Raw genomic sequence first — 24,101 nt, 5'->3', positions numbered from 1 at the left:
TTATTAATTGATGTAGCAAATTATAAAGTTGCTGTAACTCAGGTAATTCATAATATATGTATTTGTATATTTTTTTATATACAAAAGAAGAAAGAAATTAAATTGATGCAACGATACCTTCTTGTTATTATGATGGCATGGGTTGGGGTAGTGGGGAGCATGAAAATGCACTTTTTCCCTTTTCCCTTTTCCCTTGTTTTCTAATTCGTCAATTCTTGTTTAGGTCTGTAAGAATTAAGAAAGAAAGATATTCATGTTCCCTTCCTCTCTGGGCCTTTCGGCATCGGCATCGGTCTCGGTCGAGATACAAACATGGAAAATCTAATGCAACCCAACATATCAACAAAAAAGACGGTGAAAATTAATTTGGCAAAAGTAAAAGTGGAAGTGGTGCACGAAATCTAACACATGAATCATGATTACACAGTTTATGCAGGGGGAATATAAATATAATGGAGAAGCTGCAAATTTAATTTATTCAAAGCAAGAAGAATTTGAATTTGACTGCACTATAGCAGTATAGCTAATACTAGTAATTAGTGTCTTCTCTTTGTCCCATTCTTTCCCTAATTCCTAGTGTGAATAGTGTGACTACGATTCCTACGTCCTATAATGCGATGACAAAGGTGATTAACTCTTAAATGCTTCAATTTCATTTCAAAGATTGTTTAGAGTGTCAATAGCAGCTTAAAGTATATATTCAAATCTACTAGTTAACCAATATTAGTGAATTTGATACCAGAGCTCTTATTGATTGAGAGTCCATCCCCATAATCATCGCTAATTCGTTGGTTAAGTATGTACATCCAAAATACTGTTCAATAATTACTTTATATTTCTTAATTAAGGAAAGAAATATACTTGTAACAATAATGTAACAATGAGAACATTTAAAGCCAACCACGCACAAATCAAAAATAGTGTTGCATGTTTGAGTTTGTTGCGGATTATTAAATGAAACAACTCCATATGTAATGATTTGTATAGCGAGAAAGATGTTTCTAGTTTTCACCTCAAAGCTGTGAACTGGATACATAAAAGGTAAAGATTAAAAATACAACTTTTTGTTTGTTCTTCTGCATATTTAATATACATATAATATATTCACATGCATGTTCAACATTGCATGTGCATTCATCAAGTTGAGATGTAATTATTTTGATACATTACATACCTAATAAAGCGGATTTTGAAACGTGTACTAGTTGTCGGCTGGGCTGAGAGCATCCGAGTTCTCGGGTCGACACTCCACACCTACCTAGTAGTGTCACTGTATCAAATCATAGAAAACATATCCACATTTAGATTTTGATAAATATTCTTTGTCCCTCCAAAATTCAATCCATAAAAACCATACATATAAACATACACAAAGTTGGTGGGCAAGAGCAAGGGCAATGGCAATGACGATGCTGCGGCTTCATCAATGATTTTGCTAAAAGCGATGAGCAGAGGCAGCAGCAGCACACCTATAACTAACTACAAGCACTACTTGTTCTTCATCGTCGTCCTCCTTGTCACACTACCACTCACGGTTGTCAAAACAGTTAAAACAGTTGAAGAGAGATCTCACCACAGAACTTAAGCATGGGCTTAGCTTATCACCCTCTGCAGCCTCTCAACAAGTACAATACAAGCCAACACAAGCCCTTTGTCTGAGTCTGCCGCAAGTTGCATATTACTAAGTCCATTCCATTCCATATTACTAACTAATATTAATTAGTAGCCGCTGTCCCTGGCCTTCTATGTAATAATATTAGGGGGAGAGCATCGGACAAGAATTTAATTAAGCCAGTTATTCAGAAGATGAATGCAGCGACTGCAGATGATGATTACAATGATATTGAGAACAGCAGCAGCAGCAGGAACACAAGAAGAAGACTGTATGTCAAGGTTTACATGGAAGGGCATGCCATTGGAAGAAAGCTGGACCTATTAGCCCATCATGGCTTTCATGACACGATATGGACACTCCCAACATATGTTCAACACCAACATTCTCTGTACTTACCTACCTCTAACTTCATTCTACTTATATATACATATTGTATAACAAAAAATAACAATAACAGGGGGAGATGATGTGGACAGAGTGCACTCTGGTCATTACGAACTTCATGTTTTGACATATGAGGACGAGGAAGGGGATTGGCTCATAGTTGGTGATGTTCCTTGGAAGCAAGTCTATTTCATCAATTCATTATCTCAATCCATATTCTTAATCGCTTCCTAACTCCCACATAGTTTTCAGTCACAATATTTCCTGTCCTTGTGCTTAATTTAATTCTACATCAATTTTATGCTTGCAGGATGTTCTTGTCCGCAGCGAAAAGATTGAAGATCACTAGGACTTTTCCATGATGATTTTCAAATAGTCTATCTTAATCTTACCTACAAGAACAAACTTTAGAGCCAGTGTAGCCTGTAGTTTTGAAAATAGGGTGGGAAGCTAAGTGCAGGAGTGACAATGGAGTTACTGGTAGGGTGTTGGGATGGTGCTGGGCCTTAGAATGTGCGTTTTTGAGGCCAAGTGTGGCCTCTCTATTTGTTATAGTGAAATGCTACGAGCAGTCAACCACACCCGCATGCATCTATCGTTTATCAAATTTCATCCTTGACGAGAGAGAGATTGTGTATGATAATGATGTTTCACAAGTACAGAAGAACTGTAGTCTGAGCAAAACTAGACCTGGGAGTGGTACGGTATGAGGCACGCAACAAAAAATACAAGAAGACTCTTCAGCAAGCTGATAAATCCTATAAAAACAATATGTGCTTATATATGCAGTTAGGCACACTTTTAATCAGTAAGTAATAGTCTCATCAGTGGCATATTTGCAGAAGCAGCTACCTAAAAATGAGGACAACTTACAGATAAAGGCAGATGCAAAATTATTCACAACTTACCAAACTCAGGTATCCCTCCCTGTTTACGATCAATCTTTCTTTAGCATGGTTGTTATACTTGTTATCATTGTCATCAGGGTTATTAAAAAAAAAAGAAAAAAAAAAAAAAAAAAAAAAAAACTGTTTCTCACCTGATGTTCCTTTTGATCCTTACCAGGTAGATTCGGTAGTTTCTGAATCCTTAAGTAAGGAATTGCAGTAACGGTGGTATGATGAAGATCCGGAAAAACGGCTAAACAGATCAACATCACCCAGGTTACTAAGATGCACGAAAAATCATATGAAACAGGCTGATACTTTTCATTCCCACAAAATATTCATTTATCTTAACCAAAGAGTACAAAAATAATATGATTCTGTTACAGAAGGCAGTAGAGGAATATAACACTTGAAGTTGATGCCTTTGTCTCCCACAGAAAACTTCTCTGAACCTCGAGTAAGAGGAAAATTGGTAGAGGCCTGGCGTTCTCCTTTGAGCAGGATCAAACATATATAGTATTTCAGGCCAAAAACAAATAACGAACCCTATCAGGATATATTTGAGACCGGAGTCCACAGATTCATTCATTTACCAGCGCTCCCTTGGTTGACCATCTGGCAACAATGGAACAAGCACTTTTCCATTATTCTCTCTCAAACTGCCCTCCTGTTTGACTGGTTTGCTCACTCCAATAGTCGGTGCTTTGCCATCTTCCTCAAAATCTGGGGGTGTATCATCATCTTCATCACTCCAATCATCTTCATCATCATCTTCGTCATCATCTTCATCATCATCATCCCCGGACCACTCCTCTCCTTCCTCAAGAGTTCCATCTTTTGCCTCATCACTTTCTTCTGCACCATCTGCCCCAGTTCTGGGAGCACCCCGTCTAGGAAACCGAGGAACAGAAATAATAGATCGAAGCTTCTCCTTTATGATCAACAAACGATCCTTGTCTATCAATTGAGAATCACGATATGCTTCCCTAAGGAAAACTGAATCTCTATCTCCTTTCAAGGACACATAAAACATATCGGGGTGCCTAATCAGCATACCCCTCACCTGTTGAGAGAACTTAAACTCTTCTCGAAAATGAGTAAGGTGATCCACAAGAGTTCTCTTCTCCACAGTAAGACTCAAAATCTCATGAACAACCGCACAAGCATGTTTCTCTTTCTCAATAGTACCTGATCTCAGTCCCGAGAAATCAGAGTATGGGGATATATAAGGTATGTCTCTAAACAGGCATATCCTCCTCATCTCACCCTTTGAAAGATTGAGGCCCTTTGGCAGCTTTAGTCTATTGAACTTGATAGGCCTATCTATAATCAAATCCTTCTCTTCTATCTCTCTAACCCGGTTTTCCTCTTCAGACAACTCAGCTGCTGAGACTGCAAGTTCAGGGTCCCAATGAGTTAATTCTAATGCCGGACCTCTCGCAGTTGCAACTACTTTAAAGAACTGTGGGTACCGGTGACAAATAGTGTCACGAAACTCCTGGGGAAGCCCTAAATCATTTCTCAAATGGGCAATCTTTTCCAACAGAATCCGCTTATCCAACGACATCATCAACAATTTCCTCAACCTGACCACCAGCAGGTCTTCCATCTCATTCCTAACCTTCAACTCCTCAAAATAAAGCCTTTCGGCTTCGGGAGTCAGTTTAAATTGCAAGGAATAAACCCCTTCTTCAACAATCTCAAACACGGCTGGGAATTTCTTTAAAAGGGCAATGAAACGGCGCTTTTTCTGCAGACCCAATTCTCTCCTGTACCTACCTAACTCTCTAAGCGACATAACTCTATCAGGTTGGCTGACTAAAATCTTGCGTATCTTGAGAACCAGCTTCAGCTTCTTATCCTTTTGAATGACGTTGTCAAAGGGAAGCTCTTTCCTTCTCTTGACAGCAGCAGCACATATTGGGCCAAATGGGACATGGGTGGTTTTGGCGAGGTTACCCCAAGCAGCATCTCTCTCGTGTAAAACTAAACCATTTCCCCAGAACTGGGATTTTTGGGAGAGCGAGAAATGGGGGGTTTTGAGAGATTGCTTGGGTTTGAGAAGAAAAGGAGATTTGGTGCAAGAGGAGGAGGAGAGAAACAAGGGCAAAGAAAGGGACTTGGTGGAAGAAGGAAACAGCTTAAGTTCCATCATTTGTTGAGCTCTCTAGTATAATATTACTCACAAGATTGATTTTGATTGATGATTACAAGAGAAAACATAACATAATCCAGAGATTAAGAAGATGAAGCTATTAATTTTACAGTGAAGTGACTCACCTGGATATAACTGGATAATTTGGAGACGAAGTGAACAAGATAGAGAGGAGAGCAGAGGGCAAGGCTGCGCATGCGGCGGTTTAGTCTGGAGTAAAACTAAAGCAGAGACGAGCTCGGATAAGGGAGGGAGGGAGGGAGGGAGGGGTACAATTGTAACAATACAGTGATTGAGAGCTCTGCACTTGTAAGCAAATTTTAGCCATTCACACAATCGAACGGCTCTCAGGTTTCCACATCAACTTAGGTAAGTGCCGTTTTGCTTTGCGGCTTTTGGCTCTTTCCCCCTCCCGTCAATATTATTATCACTAGTTGATGACATTTTCAGTTGATTTACTGACTCTCTGGTGCTTGCTAAACATGGTTAGTGATAATCTGGTCACAACTCTCGCCAGTCATTAGCTTGTCACGACCCTTCCTTGATTACTTGCCAATTTTGCTGCCATTCTCAACCTATGATATCAGATCAATTCAAACTAGCAATTGGTGTAATTTGATAAGGAACACCCTCGCTTAATGTCATGTTCAAATCCCCATCCAGTTTCTTCCTATCTATTTATAAGTCTTACCATTTCTTAATTGTTAGCGTCATTGGACTATATTTTGCATGGGCATGGAGATATGTCAGACATGTTTTATGTGCCCTGCTGCTGCAATACGAGTATGCTGTTGGACGCATAGCATCCGCCAAAGAAATTGGTATCCTTCTTTTTATAATTACACTCCATTATTGAGGGATTAATTACACCGTATTTTAATTTCATCGAATCTGAAATAGATTCACAGAGAAATAAAGTAGAGGAGAGAAATCCATCAGGCTAAGATACTAAGCAGTCCTAAGAAAATTCCAAATACAGTTAATTAAAAGGACTTTAAATTTTCAGTCTAAGTTAAGTCCAGTACCGACATTAAGCAGTCCACCATATCTGTTGAAATAACCAATCCGATCATTCACTCGTGCATCGTTGGGTATTCCACACTCTAGTCCACCGTTGATGTTAATTAGTCACCAGCCCAAATCCAACAGTCCGGTTGGCCGCAACGTCAGCTTCTGTGGGTACATACAGTCCAACAATGACGTCATGAGAAGAAGGCTTCGGCTTTTGCTCTGTCATCCAGAACCATAAAGCCGTTTTCAGCGCTATCATCGAATTGTTTGCCACTACTTCAGGATTCCTCAGCCCATCAAACCCCAACGCCTTACCAGCAGGTCCATAATTATAGTTCCTAATCAATTACCAAGTTAGATTAATTTTAAAATTTTCAACTTGTCAAAACGTTATAATATATACATGTCGATACAGAATCGTAACCAATTTATTACTAGAGGATTTGGACTATGACGTTCATTGTCTGCCAATATAAACTAACAATTGTCCGCAGGTAACTGTATATTTATATATATATATATATATATATATATATATATATATATATAACTGTGAATGTGATGAATCAAGTTAACTTACCAAGATAGTTGAATTGGGCCTCTTCCCTTGTAGGACTTGCCCGGAGAGCAAGGCCATTCCTTGTTGGTCGAGTCACATTAGTAGCTCTGGGGACTGACTTCCTCTTTGAAGCACAGTCCCCATGCATATGGTCCATCAGGGGCAGTAGCCCACCCACCTGTTGTCTCGTGAGAGATCTGAGCAAGAAAGGCGGCAATCTCACGCTTGCGCGTGGTTAAACTTCCGGTGGTGCCAAATCCGGGGAAGGATTTGGAGGCTTTGATGAAAGAGCCGTAGGTACAGAAGTCTTTGGCAGGGCATGCGGTGTTGTCCTTGTGCAGAAACAAGTGATGAAATTTGATGACAATGCAAAAGAAGGCGAATGAGACGAGGAAGAAGGAAGAGGGTAAGTCGAAGGAGAGTAGTGCCATGGATGAGGACTTGAGGATTTAGGTGCAGGTGCATGTCCCTGTGAATTTGCTTGAGTACATACATATAATGTATAGAAGATGAGCAAACTAGGCCTTTTTATATAATATGAATTAATGTGCCGGCCTGGCCATATTATTATTACAGTAATGTTAGTAGTTGTAGACTAAATTAGTAAATCAAAATCAAACGAGATGTCATCAATTGAGAATAAGTACATTTATCAACGATTAAGTAATAATTCAATTACTAACTTCTATGTCATTTAGTTTATAAAATTTAGTCTCCCTAGCATTACTCTTACAATTGTAATTTCATTTTTGAATTTTGTAATGGAAAGGCAATGAAGGAAGAAGAGGAAAGAGTCAATGGTATGTAGTGAATTCGGATCCTCATCAAAAGGATCCGGAGAGGATCCTGTTGGGTATGGAATCCATATCCTCTTTGTGAGGATCGCAGAAATCCATGAATCGTGTCCATTCATTGTACATTGTACGGCCAAAAAACATTTTAAATATTTTTATTTAAAATTAAACACAAACAATGCTTGACAAAAACTGACCGCACGATATACGATTGACGGATACAATTTACGAATTCTTAGGATCATCACCAAAAAGATCCGGAGGATCCTGTTGGGTATGCGGTGGGATTACATTTAAGCAAAGGACAAGTAAACTCAGAGGTCAAAAATTAAGTCTCACATGATGGCCTAGGCCTAGTTAACTGTTAACGGGCAGGAATATTTCTTTGTTCGCCTGGTATATTGGCATGGTTGACAATAATACAGCCACTTCTCAATTGGAAGTCCTTTTGATAATTTGTGTACGACTTATTAACTCAATATGAAATAATACAAAAATAGCAGGCTTTGGGTTCATATATTACAAGTTAGATTGTAATTGGGTCATCCGTTAAGACCATGTTAACGAGTTGGGTTTTTATTAGGACATCAGTTAAGAATTTGAAACAATTCGGTTCATTATTGGGTCATGCATTAAAAACCCCGATTAGAAATCATTTGTTAGTTCTAAACACTAGTCATGGCAATTTTTTACATGACGTGTTAACCTGAGACGAAACAACACGACCCGCTAATGAATCGAATCGTTATCAGATCACCTATTAGGAATTCGTTATAATAACGAGTTTGACACAACACAACCCGTTATGATAACAAATATGACACAAACAAAAAAACGCGACTTGTTTGACCGACCTAATTAGAAGCGTCAGCACTCTCTCTGCATATTACACAAAACTACCTTACCTATGAGTCGAATCACAATCTCATACCTCATGTTTTAAACATTGCAATGTCATACATCAACTTATAAATTGGTTACAATGTTAGACCTCCATTAAATTTTATGTCAATTTGGCTGTTAAATGATGACGTAGCAAGAGTAGGGCCCATTCTTTTGCCAATTAGAATTAAAAAAAATTAAGAATTTTTTATTTAACAATTAAAATTAAACTTAATGAATCGTGTCCTACCACTAAGCTTAGCAACTCATCTCATCACCACTGTGCATTCTCCTTCCCTGTCCTCCAAAACTAGCGATTCCAGCTCTCTCTGCTCCCACACCACCCTCACCTTCATAATTCAGGTGAAGACGGCTTCTTCTACCTTTGCTGATTTTTTCGTCTAGGAGTAGGAGGACATAAAATCAAACTTAATCGGGGTCCCGTGTTCCATTCTCTCTCACTGATCCGGATTTGTTCCTGGCTCGATTCGTTGGGATTTCGTCCATCCCGTTGTCAATTCGCTGAGATTTGTGTTCCCACAACTTGCCACAGTCACTACCCCCAACACCCCCGCCCCCCCCCCCCTGAACCACCACCTGCCTCTGCTCTCACTCCAAAACCCTTTTTCATTTCTCCAAAACCTTTCACCGTCACAGCTTCCAGCAAGTCTTCTACCCAATCCACCGGCACCCAACCCATTCCCAAGAGCCCATCATCACCCACATTAAGCATATCAGGAACTTCTGCATCATCGCCCATATCGGGTCCCCATTGTGGAGGAGATGCAGGTTTGTGATTGGTTGCAAACGAGATGCGGGTGTGGCGGAAGATGGTGGCGGTGGGATGAATTGGAGCAAGAAGACGAGTAAAGTTAGTGGCGGTGAAAGGGGATGAAAGAGATGGGATTCTGGGAATAGGAGGGAGATGGGATTTTGGGGATAGGTGAAGAGGGCTAATGAGGTTTTTTATGTTTTTGTTTTTGTTTTTAATTTTAATTTTAATCTCTACTAATTTCAACTAATTAATAAAACACTTATTGTCAACCAAAACTTTATGAAATTATCAGTTTAACCTTCTAGTTAAAACATAACATGAATAAGAAATATAGGCCAGAAATGTAATTTTACACAATCAAATTTTGCAGTTTTTTTTTCAAATCCTTAGCTGAATTGAGAGCATGTTCTGGAGTTTGGAAATATTTGAACCAGTCAATGTAAGTCCTTTGGGAACTTTAATATAAATTTTCGTATCAAGATCTCCATAGAGATACGCGGTTACTATGTAACATCCCACATCGCTCAGGGGAGTGGATCATGTAAGCCTTATATATATATATATATATATATATATATATATATATATATATATTCTCATCTCTACCTAGCACGAGGTCTTTTGGGAGCTCACTAGCTTCGGGTTCCGTAGGAACTCCGAAGTTAAGTGAGTTTGCGCGAGAGCAATCCTAGGATGGGTGGCCCACTGGGAACTTCTCGTGTGAGTTCCCAGAAACAAAACTATGAGGGCGTGGTCGGGGCCCAAAGTGGACAATATCGTGCTACGGTGGAGTCGAGCCCATGATGTGGGGGGCCCGGGTTGGGATGTGACAATTTGGTATTAGAGACAATCCATGGCCGGAAGTGTGTCGACGAGGGCGTTGGGCCCCTAAGGGGGGTGAATTGTAACATCCTACATCACCATGGGGAGTAGATCCTGTAAGCCTTATATGTATATTCTCATCTCTACCTGGCACCGTAGCACGATATTGTCCGGCCCCGACCACGCCCTCACTGTTTTGTTTCTAGGAATTCACACGAGAACTTCCCTATGGGTCACCCATCTTGGGATTGCTCTCGCGCGAACTCGTTTAACTTTGGAGTTCCGATGAACTCCGAAGCCAATGAGCTCCCAAAAGGCCTCATGCTAGGTAGAGATGAGAATATACATATAAGGCTTACAGGATCCACTCCCCTGGGTGATGTGAGATGTTACAACTACTACCAAAGCAATAAGCAGCAGCTGGTCAAGATCAACACCTAGTTCTAAATAAAGTGTTTTTCTGCAATTTTAACTATCCATTCTTATTAAGTAATTAAAGTTCTTTTAATTCTTTAATTAACACGTTCAGATGTTACTCATGTTTAATTAGTAGTCTTGCTATGTAGATGCACTGCAAACATGTGAGGACATGATAATCATTGCACTTCGTTTCATTTTGTTTGTGCACTGTTGAGTGTTTATAATTAGTCCCTTGATCTTATTATTATTTTATTTTATATATTCTAAAAGAGTTTCCACTTCTTAGTTTCTAACTTCCGTGCATGCTTGCTAGCTATTATTCCCAGTACTGCAAGTCGGCTTGCAAAATATGCATGCATTTGTTAAACTAACTAGGGTTTGATTAATTTGGTTTGACTCTCATAGTCTCATGGCAACTGTGTTTAATTAGATTAGTGGATTTAATTGACATGGATCTTCATGAGAGTGATCCGGGTAGCTTCTAATGCGAAAACATGGGTGTCTAAATTTGCATATTGAATTGACTTTTGAGGGTAGTATTGATAGTAAATTTGGGTTTAAAGAGAGATTAATAGTTTGATAAAAAATAATATGGGTGTAAAGAGTAAGCTGGATGTAGAGATAGGTTATATGGGTTCAAATAAAATTTCCCTAACAAAAATGATATTCTTACCAAGTTTGACTACAAAATAATAAGATAAATTACACAAAACTACCTCAACTATGGGTCGAATCACAATCTCATACCTCATGTTTTAAAAATTACAATGTCATACCTCATCTTACGAATTTGTTGCAATGTTAGACCTTTGTCAGTTTGTCTGTTAATTTTTCTGTTAAATACTGATGTGGCTTGTAATGGGATCCACTCCCTTGTCCATTTGGATAAAAATATTAATTAAATATTAATAAATTAAAGATAAAATTAATTAAATATTTTTGTAAAAAATTGTGGACCCACCCTACCAACCCATCACCCTCACTCTTCCCGTCTCCACAACCTTCCTTCTTTTCCCTTCCATCTGCCCCGACTCGTTTCCTGGGCGAGCTTCCAAGGTGACTTTATAGCAAACTTCGGCGACAAGCACTGTTGCCACCACCAATGTTCCACTGTTCTCAGTGACACGAACAAGACCCACCCATATTTCACGTTGTTTACCGCCGTTCATTGTGGATCGAACCGTGGAATTTCTGAGATTTTTATGTCAGGAAGGCATTCGAACATCCATCCTCACCCTCCTTCCCCCCATCCCCCATCCCTCATCCCTTCACCAGAAAGGCGTTCAAACAAATTTGAAGGCAGAAGAACCCAGAATTCGAATCGGAAGAGAGGAAAGAATTGAGTTTCAGTTACCACCTCCACAGGCACCATCGATGAGAAAACCACCATCGCCAACTGACCCTACTAGATCTCAAAATCCTACTCTTCGTCGAGCTCTCAATATACTCCGATAACGTGATGAAGAGAAGTAATTTTGAATCTACGATGAACTCTAATCTTATTGAGTTGTAAATTTAAATTTATATTCTTTGATTCGTTATTTGAAGATTTTCTAGATTTTAATGGTTTTCACGTGGTGGGTCAAGTGGAGTTTGTTGTAAAATGTGAGTTTGTTTTGTTTTTCTAAATGTTTTGGGTGGTGGGTTGGGGAAGATTATAACTGTTGATCTGGGTTTGAGTTTGCAGGTCACATTCATGTTGATTTGGGTGGTGGAGGGAGGGGGACAGACGGAAGGGAAAAGAGAATGTGGGTCTCACATTCTTTTACAAAAATATTTAAATGAATTTGTTTTTAAATTTTACTATTTAATTAATTTTTTAATCCAATTGGACAAGGGAGTGGGTCCCACTTCAAGCCATGTCAACATTTAAGAGAAAAATTGACAAAAAAACTAACGGAGGTCTGACATTGAAACAAATTTGTAAGATGAGGTATGACATTATAACTTTTAAAACATGAGGTATGAGATTGTGATACAACCTATAGTTGATGTAGTTTTGTGTAATTTACCCAACATAATAATATCAAAAGTGAAAGAGAAAGTCAGGAAAGGTCTAATGGTATATTCGTCGTACTGCAGTTACACTTTTTTAGAAATGGTCAGGATGAACAGAAACGATAATTCAATTGAATACTGGTGTATCAATGCTATTATAATATAAATTTTCGAAGAAAGCGAAAATTGAGTTATCGTTGTAGATTCATATTTTGATGGACTGCTAAGTATTCTAGGCGTAGATGAAGATGAAAGGTTTCTCCAGACTATGATACCTAGGTGTCTAATAGATTGATCAAGAGGGGATTTTGAGAGCATGTCTGCTTAATATTAAAAGTACTCCTGTATAAAAATCAAGCATTGATATACTTGAATACATACAGGTGACAACGAAAGGGATAAAAATAAAGTGGGAGAGGAAGTAGGATTGGAAAGAGGTGCAACTGGGGATCTGTAAGGAGTTGGGTTTATGTGATAAATTGATAATCTTGACTCTTTTTTCGGCTCCAAGGTGTAGCTCCAAAGTATGAACAACTTCATTTGATTATATTTATGATACATTTTTCACCATTTGATTTATTTGACGATTAAGATTCAACACTGCAAAATATATCAAAATTCATAAGAATCCGTTATATGAATCTTCTCAATTTTTTTAAAATCCATATAGATTTTATAAAATGAAAACTAATAAAAAGGGCTTAAAAACTTTGAGTTTTAACGATAAGGACAAAATAAAGGGTAAAATGAATAGTACCGAGAGCTTTTCGTTAAAATTCTCTTTCATAAAAGCCTACATAATCCAGTGAAATCCATCACTTATTCTAAGAGTAGTTCCACCGTGGGAAATGCCCTTTCAAACTATTCACTATTTAATCCACCCAGTGAACAGTAATTGCTCTTAATGAACAGTAACTGCTCTTAATGATTCACTATTTAATCCACCCAGTGAACAGTAACTGCTCTTAATGAACAGTAACTGCCTTTTTGCATCTCCATCCCTACACCGAATAACCCTCACAATAGGTAATAAAATATTAGTAATTTTTTTATTTATAAAATATTAGTAATTTTTTTATTTATAAAATAATACAAAATAATTTAATTTGTAATTTCGGATAAGATTTTTAATTGTTCTCGTTGCGCCATGTGTCATTATCCGAAAAGACAATTATTGGTGATGGATTTCGATAAAATTTTTATCCAATGTCGTCGTGTCACGTGTCATTACCTTTTCAGAATCGTTGAAGATAGATTTCTAATAAGATTTTTAACCAATCACATCGCGCCACGTGTCACAATCTGTTTACAATATTTGAGGATAGATTTCGATTAGATTTTTAACGAATGATGGCATGCCACGTGGCATTATCTACAACGTAATCCTTTCTGAATCTTCCATATAATCCACCATTCATCCTCAGAAATCTCACATCAATTTTCAGAAGATTTCTATCATTATTCATAGTTTCTGCTTCCTTCTTCACCAAAATCAAAATCTATATCATTATTCACAATTTATGCTTCCTTCTTACAATGTCCTCTTCTTCAAGGATGATGTGGGAAATCGATCAGCAAGAGGAAGAATTGTTTAACCAATCAGAAGGAATGTTTAATCTCCAGGTGGCCCAAAATGAGAAGGATGAGGATGAGGATCGTAGAAGACAGATGACGAAGTAAGAATGGGTAGAGCCTCACATTCCCGTCGAGTCATGCAAGCTGTGGGTCAGATCTGCAGACCCAGCCGTTCCGAAAACCTTGGTAGAAGTAAGCAACGACGAGGTATGAAACTCTTGGATGATTATTTTGTCTGTAATAGTGCATTCCCTGATACGTACTTTAGATGTCGTTTTAGAATGGAACGACATTTGTTCAACAAAATCATGATTGCTGTTTGCAACCATGATTATTACTTTGTATAAAAGAATGATGCTTTTGGTGATATAGGTTTCCTTCATAAGCAAAAAATTATTGCTGCCTTGCGAATGCTTGCATATGGAGCATCTGCAGACCAAGTGAATGAGATAGCTGATAAGAAATAAAAGGCTCAACATATAGGGCTTAAATTGGCAATCTAATGACATTTTTCTTTAGGAAACATGCTTATTTGGGCTATGGTGATAAACTTAATGCCTCTATCCTTTTCAAGTTCATGCAATCAATGACAAACATTTTGAAAGATCGTTACGCAAGTTATAGAGATGTAAGTCACATAAGTTCATCATACATGAAAGAATAGGAGTGTACGAAAAATGCACACACATTCAATAGGCTCAAAAACTGACATAGGCTGTATATGGTTACTATATTCACATACGAAGCTTTAAGTTATGCTTTGGTTTCACATCAACAAGGCTATGTGCATTTGGTTTTTCAAAGATGATTAAACATGTACACGTTTTTGGTCTTTGCACTTTGAATTTCCACTTTGATTTCTCGAAGCTTTTGAAGTGTTCGTTCAAGCTCACGATCATAGGAAGCTAGGTCAACCCTCTTGGACCTTTGGGTATGCATATACTACAAAAAGTACCTGAAATAAAAACAAAAACACTAATTAGACAAGAAAAGAAAACAATAGAAAAATGAGTAATTAGAAATAACAATCCCCGGCGACACGACGCCAATAATAGTCCCCCACACTTAGCTTTTGCTAGTCCTCGAGCACAACAAAGAAAACATGAAAAAGTAGCAACATGAAAAACATTAGCTTCCCCCTATGTGACCCTCATAGAATTTCATTCAAGGAAACAAATCATCAAGAACCTTAGCTAGCACCAAACAAGTTAATCCAAGCTCATTTTCCTGATTCAAATGTTAACAACGACCTTTTAATCATCCTTGAAGTGTAATGTGTGCAATAGCTGACATGCCCCGACCCTGATATTGCTCGAATACCAGGATAGACACGTGCTGGCCGACACCCGATGGTGACGAAAGCCATTAATTGATACAAAAGCTAAGAATGAGAAATAAATAAGGGTTATGAATTGAAATACAATGAATTAACAACTTAGGAACGTGTTTAGAGTATACAGCTAATTAGAACACTAAAAGAAATAATATAAAATTGAATGAATAAATGAGTGGGTCCTACACCGAGAGGGCTCGAAGATGCCGATGCTGAAGTGCCTTGATACCGGGATTGTATGCCTCGATTCTACGACCTGAATGGGGGTGCAAAACAAAGGTGAGTAGACCAGGTTCATATATACAATAATAATAAAACAGTTATCAAGATACTAACCCCCACAGTTTATATAAAGAAAACTACTAACATAATAAGTGATAGGTTTACTGAAAACCCTAGCATGCCAAAAACGTCTCAAAAGACATATCGCGGAAATCAAAATATCAATCGTCTCACAGATCGTCTCATAAGCGCAGTGTGCTGCTAGTAAGATCACTGAATAAATATAACTTCCAGCCCTATGCCAGCACCGTGGTCTCTGTGCCCGTAGCCAGAGATTACCAACTCCCGGCTCAATGCCTGCTCAGTGTCCCTCCGACTGTAACTAGGGATTATTTCTCCTGGCCTAACTGCCAACACCAGATCCTCGCCCCAGGCGACATAGTATCCACTAGGTACGCACAAATAGTTACGCCTTTCAAAAATAACCACTTCATAGTATAAAGTCATCCTTCGTTTATACTATAAAGAGGGGTTTCTAAAACATGTTCTAGCATCCTATCGTCATCCATCAGATAGTCTATCAGTTCATGGTTTTTATAGAAAATACGATGTATCAAACTATAGCTCAATGTAGGCTAATACTTAATTCCTCACAAAAAATGAGACGATAAACAATATATTCCATAAACATGCTTAACATAAAATCAATTCATAAAACTCGTCAGGCATGCTATTCATTTATGCAATTAAACTATGAAATAATGTAATTTTAGAAGGGGTCCACTCACAGATACTCCGTAGCAGTAGAGTTGTGTAGAAAAGGATTAAGGAAATCCCCACTAGCAAGTTCACCTAAGCACAAAAATGTACAATTTATCAAACTATGCCCAAACGATAGAATTCCAGGAAATGGACACCAAAAACAGATTCGGAACATCGAAACTGGGCTAGGAGAGATTTTGGGCTTTCGGGTCCTAAGGTTAAAAAGGGTTAGGGTGAAAAGAGGTGGTTTGGGCTTAAACCCAAACCCACACAAACATACACACACACGGCACAACACACACACACGTGCACACACTCACACGGACACACATACACACACACTTCACAAACACACACACACATGTACAGCATGCATACGCATGCACACACACACTTGGCCCGCAGGCTTAACTAGAAATAAAAGGGCTTAGGCCCAAGTTTAATAGGACCCAGAGTATAGGTTAGGTCTCCAAAAGGTTATTGGGCTTAACTTAAATAAATAGGTTAGACAAATTTGAATAGGGTTATGGGACTTGGACTGGAAAGGCCCAAAGGCCTTGGGTTTGGTGGGTCGTCAGATTCCAAGGAAGGAGAAGGTCGGATTTATGCCGGAGAATTCCCAAGCTCCGATGGAGCTCAAAACTCAACCAAAACATGTCATTCAATATACAAAATTGAAGCCTCGAAGGTAAGGAATCGAAATATACCCTTGGTTCCTGTCATCGTGGCCGGAGTTGGCTGGAAAATGGCCTGGAAGCCACGGATACCCGCGCGAAATCTTGGTTTAACACACCCAAACTGATTTCAAGTCCAACATTCACCAAAACAGGTATACATACTCATAAATTTGTACCAACATCCAAATTAAGATAGGGTAAGATGATTCTGAGCCTCACCTACTCACAAATGGTGGAGTTTGACGGAGTTCACCATTGCACCCTCTCGGTGCTTGCCGTGGTAAAAGGAAGAGAGAGACTTCGACGTGTTGAAGATCCTAACGAGGGAGTCTCGAGGGTGATGGGTTCATTGAGGCTACAAAAGGGTTGGTGGTCTGCATGTGTGTGTGTGGTGCTCGGGTAGAAGGAGAGAGTGCAGAGAGAGTTGAGAGAAGAAAGAGGGAATGAGAGAAAGAAGAGGGTCACGGGGTGGGGGACACAAATAAAGGGGTGGACCCTTTGGGCTCACTAATTAAGAACTAAAAAACCATTTTTAAATAAAATGGGGGTGGGGTTTAACAATAGCCATGCTAATGCAATTTCAAGTTTTGTTTTAAAACACCACATGCAAACTAGTGACCTTTTCACGGGACATACACTCAATCACACATATGTTTAGTTTAACATGTTTCGCTCAAATAATCAAATGTGAAAGATCTACCATAAGCTTGCATAAAGATCTTATCTCCACAATCATAATTGCAAAACTAAAATCAAGAGGACTTTTATTGGTTGTAATGAGGCTTAGGGAGAGGGTTATAGAAATGAAAGTATAGGTAAACATAATTTCCAAGCTACATTGCAAGCAATTCTCTTGTTGAGATTTATAAGAACTCAAGCTCTCCAACCACTCTACTAATACCTCCAACCACACCCCTAAACTGAAACTTAAAAACCTTTTTATTTGCTTTGTATACAATTTTTTTTTTTGAACCAATTTTCACATAACTAAATACAAACATGAAATACCCCCACACTTATTCTTTTGCCAAACTCCTTCAAAGTACTTCACAAAGATTTCTCATAAGACAATCTCACATTGCTCACTAGCTAGCTTGGAAAGGGTAAGGAAAAATGTTTAAGGTATAAGGGTAGACATATCTGGTGATAAGTATTCATGCCCGTCACGCGGGTGACCTGAGTTCGATCCCCGGCAACGGTGCCAAAAATTTGATAGGATTAATAGCACACCACAAAGTAGCACACAAATGTCCTATTGATTTTCCTTATTAACACTAAGATTTGTCAATTGTAGCTTATAAAAATAAGGGTCTTTCCCGCAGAAGATTGTTTTATCTAATTACTTAAAATGTCACAAAAACTGGGCTGATGTCCCTACTAACCAGCCACCGAAAAGTAATTATTAGACTGACTTACACTTATCTAAAGTCTACGAAATTTTATATGAGAACACTAGACTCACAGACCTAAACTCATACAAATTTTTGGGATTTTTGGAGTTGATTTGCTATTTAAATTAAATTGAACAAAAACAGGACAGAAACAGATTTTAAGTAGTAAAAATAGATTGTAGTTCACAAGTTAAGCAAATGAGTTAGGGGAAGTGTTATCCACCACCAAATAATCATACAAACATGTTATGTTTCATTCAAATTCCTTCTATATCTGGATGAAGATGCTCAAGTTGGCTCAATGTTAGAACTCAACCTATTACTCTTTTTTATATGGTATGTTAAGAGAATGACATTTTCAACTTAACTTAGTCCTTAACATGCAATCTAGAATGGCGTGTTCATAGATTTAACAAGTAGAAATCATTAAGAACGAAAAGAGTTTGAGTCATCACAAGGCATCGTAAGTACTAATGTTGTCTTACTTATCCTAGAAATTGGTTCACATGTTAATTGCAATTAACAAGTACTACTCTAGAACATATGTAGGTCCTCATTCGACAAGGGCAGGCACACACATATTCATAGCATTAGAATCCTAGATATGCTTACTAAGTATGCATCCATAGAAAACACATAAAGAATTCATCAATGAAACAAGTAGTGAACCAATTTTCATCCATTCATAAAAGTAATTCAAACGAAATGTCATAACAAACTTGCAATCATATTCGGGGCTTCAAACAGCCCCTAACTACTAAAAATTTAGTTACACAATCCTTAAGTTAAAACAAAAGATAGACATGAGTTTGAGAAAATAGAACCGAAAGAAATCGACTAAGGCTTCCTCTTTCCTTCCTTCCCTAACACTACTTTTAAACCAATTCTTGTTGCATCATTTTCTTCTCCTTAACTCACCCACTAATAGCCATTTAGTGATGACAATAAGTGAGAGGAAAAGGTAAAACAATTGTAACTCCTTGGGTAGCCTTTATGCCATTTACTCCCTCTTAATCCTCATCTTTAATTCCATTTCCTCTGATATTTGAATAGGTGTTAGCTGGTTTTTCTTGATTGCATCAGTTTTGGCTGCTAGATTTATTGGATTTATTGCTTTCAATGCTTTCTTGTCAGTTACAAACTGCTCAGCCTCTTGGGAACCTTTCAGTGTTAAAACGGCCATAACTTCTTCTAGAAAAATGATATTAACAATCCGCGAAATGCTCCAGAAAATAGACATCCGTAGATTTCCAAACATATAAGGTTCATTCTCTAATTCATTCTGAACTGTCCGCAACTTGCTTCCAAAGTCAGCTGACTTGCACAAGCAGTTTTGACGAATTTGTTACTTAAAATCCCACTTGTGCTATTTTTCTTTTCTTTGCTTGACAAATCCTACAAAACACAAAAACAAAGTAAATAACTCAAAAATATAAGGAACTAACTAAGAAAAGACAAGTGAATTTGATATTAAAAAATATATATAAATATGAGCTTATCAATAGCGAGGATGGGGAAATCAACCATTCTTGAGTCCTTGATGAGGTTTTGCGGAGCAATCGAATCTATCTAAACCGCAGAGTACCTCTAGAAACCTACTGGCATGGACTTTCAAAGGCTTCTGAAGAAGGTCGAGATGCAAGGTTTTCCTGGGATGATTAGAAGCATCGATTGTATGCACTAGACCTGGAAAAACTGTCCAAGTGCATGGCAAGGCGCTTATGGGGACAGAAAAGAGCAAAAAGTATCATTTTGGAGGCGGTGGCATCTTTTGATACATAAATTTGGCATGCATTTTTCGAGGTTCCAGGAGCTCAAAATGACCTCAATGTCCTTGCCCAATCCCCAGTGTTCAACGATGTCCTGCAAGGAAAGGCACCAAAAGTCACGTACTAGGTCAACGGACATAAGTACGACGGGCCATACTACCTAGCAAACAACATTTACCCAAGGTGGTCATCATTTGTCAAAATAGTGCCACGTCCACGAAGTGCAAAGGAAAAACACTTTGCAAGCTGTCAAGAGGGGTGCAGGAAGGATGTGGAGCGTTGTTTTGGTATCCTCCAAGCTCGCTGGACAATTGTCAGAGGTCCTGCCAAAATGTTTGATGTAGAGTCGCTTCAATCCGTCATCATGACGTGCATCATTCTTCACAACATGATTGTGGAAGATGAGTACGATTATGATGCCATTGATGAATATGAGCCAGACAAGATGAACAATTCCAGAACACAAATATATTGTGCTCATGACGCCACTGAAGAACCCGTGCAACACGAGCCATTAGAAAGGGATGGACGTTACAATGAAAGGCTCATTCAACGATATACTGCACTTCAAAGGCCATATATGCACAATGCTTGGCAAATTGACTTGATAGAGTACTAGTGGAATTGAAACAAGCTCAAGATACTTAGGTTCATTTAGTGTGTTTGTTTTTATTTGGTGTGTTTTTTTATAGTTCATTTAGTGAGTTTTTTATTATTTGGTATGTTTATGTCATTTGCATAAAGATTCTCTCAGTATAAATAAATTACCAAATTAAATAAATTTACTCTCACTTTAAATAAAGTACTAAATTCAATAAATTGGAAACAACATAAGGTACTCTATTCAATAAATAATAAATTACAACCCAAAGTGATTGGAAAATTATGGGCTCCGATTACAAAAAATACTCTATTCATCATCACTTAACCAATTTGTGGTGCTAGGATGATCTTCTTTTGTCGTACTAGGACCATCTCCTCTTGCTCTCGCTTCTTTTGCACGCCTCCTTCGCACTACGTGACACACCCCGATCTAGATCAGGGCATGCTGGGCGTCACGTGGAAGTGACGTAACCATGTGCACAGTGCGGAAGCTAATAAAATAATAATATAAATAGTACGAATAAATAAAAACTAGCTTTACACAAGGTAATAATGAACAAGTGCAAGCGTAAGTGTGAACGCTAGGTTCAGAGCATGAAAGCCTAATGCAGTCCAGAAGAAAACGACACAACAAAAGCACACCCGAAGGTGGTCCTACACTGGTGGTGGTCTGTCAGATATGCCGGGAAAATCTTCAGGGAAGCCACCAAACGTGCTAGCCAACTAGAACCTGGAGGGGCGCAAAACAAAAGCGTGAGTGGGCAAAAACAAAGCTTTTCGAAAACCATTTAATAAATAAGTTCTAACCCATCGCCGTAAAACCTGTATACTTCCCAGAAAATAGCATATATATGCAAGTCATGCTTAGGAATATGCTATGCCAAAAGCTCAAAGTAAAATGCAAAAGCTCAGGTAATATCGCATCAATATCATATAATCTGTCAGCCGGAGTCACCTAATGTGACTTGTATGGCTGAATCTAGAGCTCAAATCTCCGTCTCACTAACTAGACCTGCACACGAGTCGGAACCACCTAAAGTGGTCTGTACGACAGGCCTGGGTGTAATATATATATATATATATATATATATATATATATATATATATATATATATATATATACGAGCTACGATCACGTGAAGGCTGGGCGAATAATCGCGGGTCACCTACGAGTCAGAACCACCTAAAGTGGTCTGTACGATAGGACTGTGCACCTAACTTGGATCCAAGCTGAGCGTGTGGTGCGGGAGGTGAACATCACGTGAAGGACTGTGCCCAACTCTGGGCGGGAGCACTAACACCGGGGGTGCAGGTTATGAGCTCTCTATGCATCTTAAATCACTACTGAATGTAAACATAAATCACAACTCACCTGACACTTACCTGTGCGTCCGCAGCACCAAACATACACATATATATATATATATATATATATACACACACAATTAATAATGCATAAACAACGGCAAACTGTAGGCATGGCATATAAACGAATAAACGTTCTAAATCAATTTCTGGGAAAAGTATAAGTATATAGGTATATACGGAAAACCAAAAGCCCACTCACTGGTATGTGGAAGGGTCGTAACCCCCTTGCCTCAAGTGACCACGCTCGTCCTCGGGATAGGTATCACCTATATGCGAAACAACTATAAAAACGTTAATTTTAAAGCATATAACCAACCTTAAGAAATAACTTCTCATACAATGCTCAAATGGGGTGTATGAATACACCAACGTGATCTACTCAACCTCAGGAACATCCCCATATTTTTAGAAAAAATTTTCACCGCGCACGTGCCCCCACGCGCCGGCCAAGGCACGGCCACACGCGCCGGCCACGCGTAGGCACGTGCCTGGCACGCTGACGGCGTCAGTTAACGCCGTCAGGAATATTCCGTTAACTTTAACGGATTCCGTCAACAGTGTTAGGAATATTCCGTCCAAACTGACGGAATATTCCGTCGTCTTCTCCGGCGAGGCTCTGGCGCCGTCGCCGGCGCCAGAAAATCGGGAAAAACTTCAAATCGTCCTATCTTCTTCATTTTTCAACCAAATTTCATAAAATTGGTACCAAATTGAAGCTTACAACGAGAGGAACAAAATCATACCACTTTCAAGTGCTAAAATCCACAAAATCTCACCGGGAAAATACCCCCAACTCCGGCCAACCTCGAAACTCGCTATCTCGACGTCCAAAACCTTCAAAGGAACCACCCCGAGCCTCCTAAGGACCTCACCAAGCTTCCTACAAGCTTGAAATTTCCAAAAACATAAGAATTTACGTGTGCATGAATAGTGCCAAAAATCGGGTATCCCGAGTTCGACGTGAAAACGAAGGTATCCTTACCTGAAATGGGTATGGTTGAACTCCTACGGACCTCACGAGCATGGATATGTACTTTGTTTCTTCGATCTGTGAAGATTACAAGGGTTTTGGGGTGTGTCCATACAAGGGATATGAAAATGGGAAGGGAAATGGCACGGGACAGGTGCAAGGATAGGGGAAAGGGTGAGGGAAAAATATGGGAAAGTGTGTGTGTGGTCCACAACCAGCCACACCAAACTCAAAACAACCACACAACGTAAAAATCACACTAGGGGCAAAATCGTCTTTTCACGCGTACGTTTTAAAATTTTAGGAACGGGCTGTCACACTACGTCCGCTTTCTCCAACTTCCAAAAATATTTATAATTTGGAAACTTCCCTTCTAAAGGCGTGTTCATAATGTCACGATCTCGTTGAGCTATTCTTTATTCTCTAACCTGTTCCCTTTCTTGCCTAAGTAGCTCTCTTTCTCTCTCATTAGCTTGAAATGCTCTCTCAACAGCTACAACTTTTGCCTCCTCTCTAGCCTTATCAACCTCAAATTTCGCCATTTCCCGTGCCAAAGTCAATTCACCTTGTGAGCAAGTTCTTCCATATAGTTTGCATAATCATTCTTGGAAGCACTCTCTTTTCTCTTTGAAGCCTTTTTACCTTGAGGCCTAATTGGATAACGGGTTGACCCCGACGCTTGTTCAGGGGGGCGTTTTGGGCACTTCTTCTGCGTCATCTTCATGAACATGCGAGCCATGATCGGGTGTAGAGAGTAAAAGGGTGCTGTTCATGAAAACTTCTGGACCGACAGACACAACTTTGAATTTAGTACAATCTTTGACAATATTCCAACATTCCCACCGGTTGAATGATTTGTTTTTGCTTTTGGTTTTGACATTATACCAAACTTGTGCTTGAAGTTCCTACGCAATGCGGGAGAAGAAATAATTATAATGAAAGTAGGTAGCAAATAAATAATACAAACAAATTATTATAATGAAAGTAGGTAATAATGAAAGTAGGTAACAAATAAATAATACAAACAAATAATTATAATAAAAGTAGGTAACAAATAAATAATACAAACAAATAAGTATAATCAAAGTAGCTAACAAATAAATAATATAAACAAATAATTATAATGTAA

The 24,101-nt window shown here is 38.7% G+C and overlaps 2 protein-coding genes, 1 long non-coding RNA gene and 1 pseudogene across 3 annotated transcripts; 1 reads left to right on the top strand and 3 right to left on the bottom strand.

Moving 5' to 3' along the window:
- Positions 1-139: 139 nt before the first annotated feature.
- LOC148694545 (uncharacterized) lies at positions 140-1,508 on the bottom strand. Its single transcript, XR_015966404.1, has 3 exons — positions 1,370-1,508; positions 1,175-1,270; positions 140-321 (listed from the first exon to the last, which is right to left on the bottom strand). It is a non-coding gene; the product is annotated as an uncharacterized LOC148694545 (long non-coding RNA).
- A 278-nt stretch (positions 1,509-1,786) lies between these two features.
- On the top strand, positions 1,787-2,348 carry IAA30 (indole-3-acetic acid inducible 30). Its single transcript, XM_088700733.1, is given in 4 exon segments — positions 1,787-1,974; positions 1,976-2,003; positions 2,073-2,182; positions 2,310-2,348. Coding segments are annotated over 4 exon segments (345 nt in total). The 5' UTR covers positions 1,787-1,806.
- Positions 2,349-3,204: 856 nt separating this feature from the next.
- Positions 3,205-5,322, bottom strand: LOC137739912 (protein WHAT'S THIS FACTOR 1 homolog, chloroplastic). Its single transcript, XM_068479659.2, has one exon. The coding sequence runs from the start codon at positions 5,039-5,041 to the stop codon at positions 3,476-3,478; it is 1,566 nt and encodes a 521-aa protein (XP_068335760.2). The 5' UTR covers positions 5,042-5,322; the 3' UTR covers positions 3,205-3,475.
- A 721-nt stretch (positions 5,323-6,043) lies between these two features.
- On the bottom strand, positions 6,044-7,042 carry LOC137738687 (chitinase 10-like; annotated as a pseudogene).
- Positions 7,043-24,101: the final 17,059 nt, after the last annotated feature.

This window comes from Pyrus communis, chromosome 9 (assembly GCF_041283825.1).
Source record: "Pyrus communis isolate YQ-2024b chromosome 9, ASM4128382v1, whole genome shotgun sequence".
NCBI classification, from domain to species: Eukaryota; Viridiplantae; Streptophyta; class Magnoliopsida; order Rosales; family Rosaceae; genus Pyrus; species Pyrus communis.
Note: the sequence above shows the minus strand (reverse complement) of the source record. Positions and strands in the feature narration are given on the sequence as shown.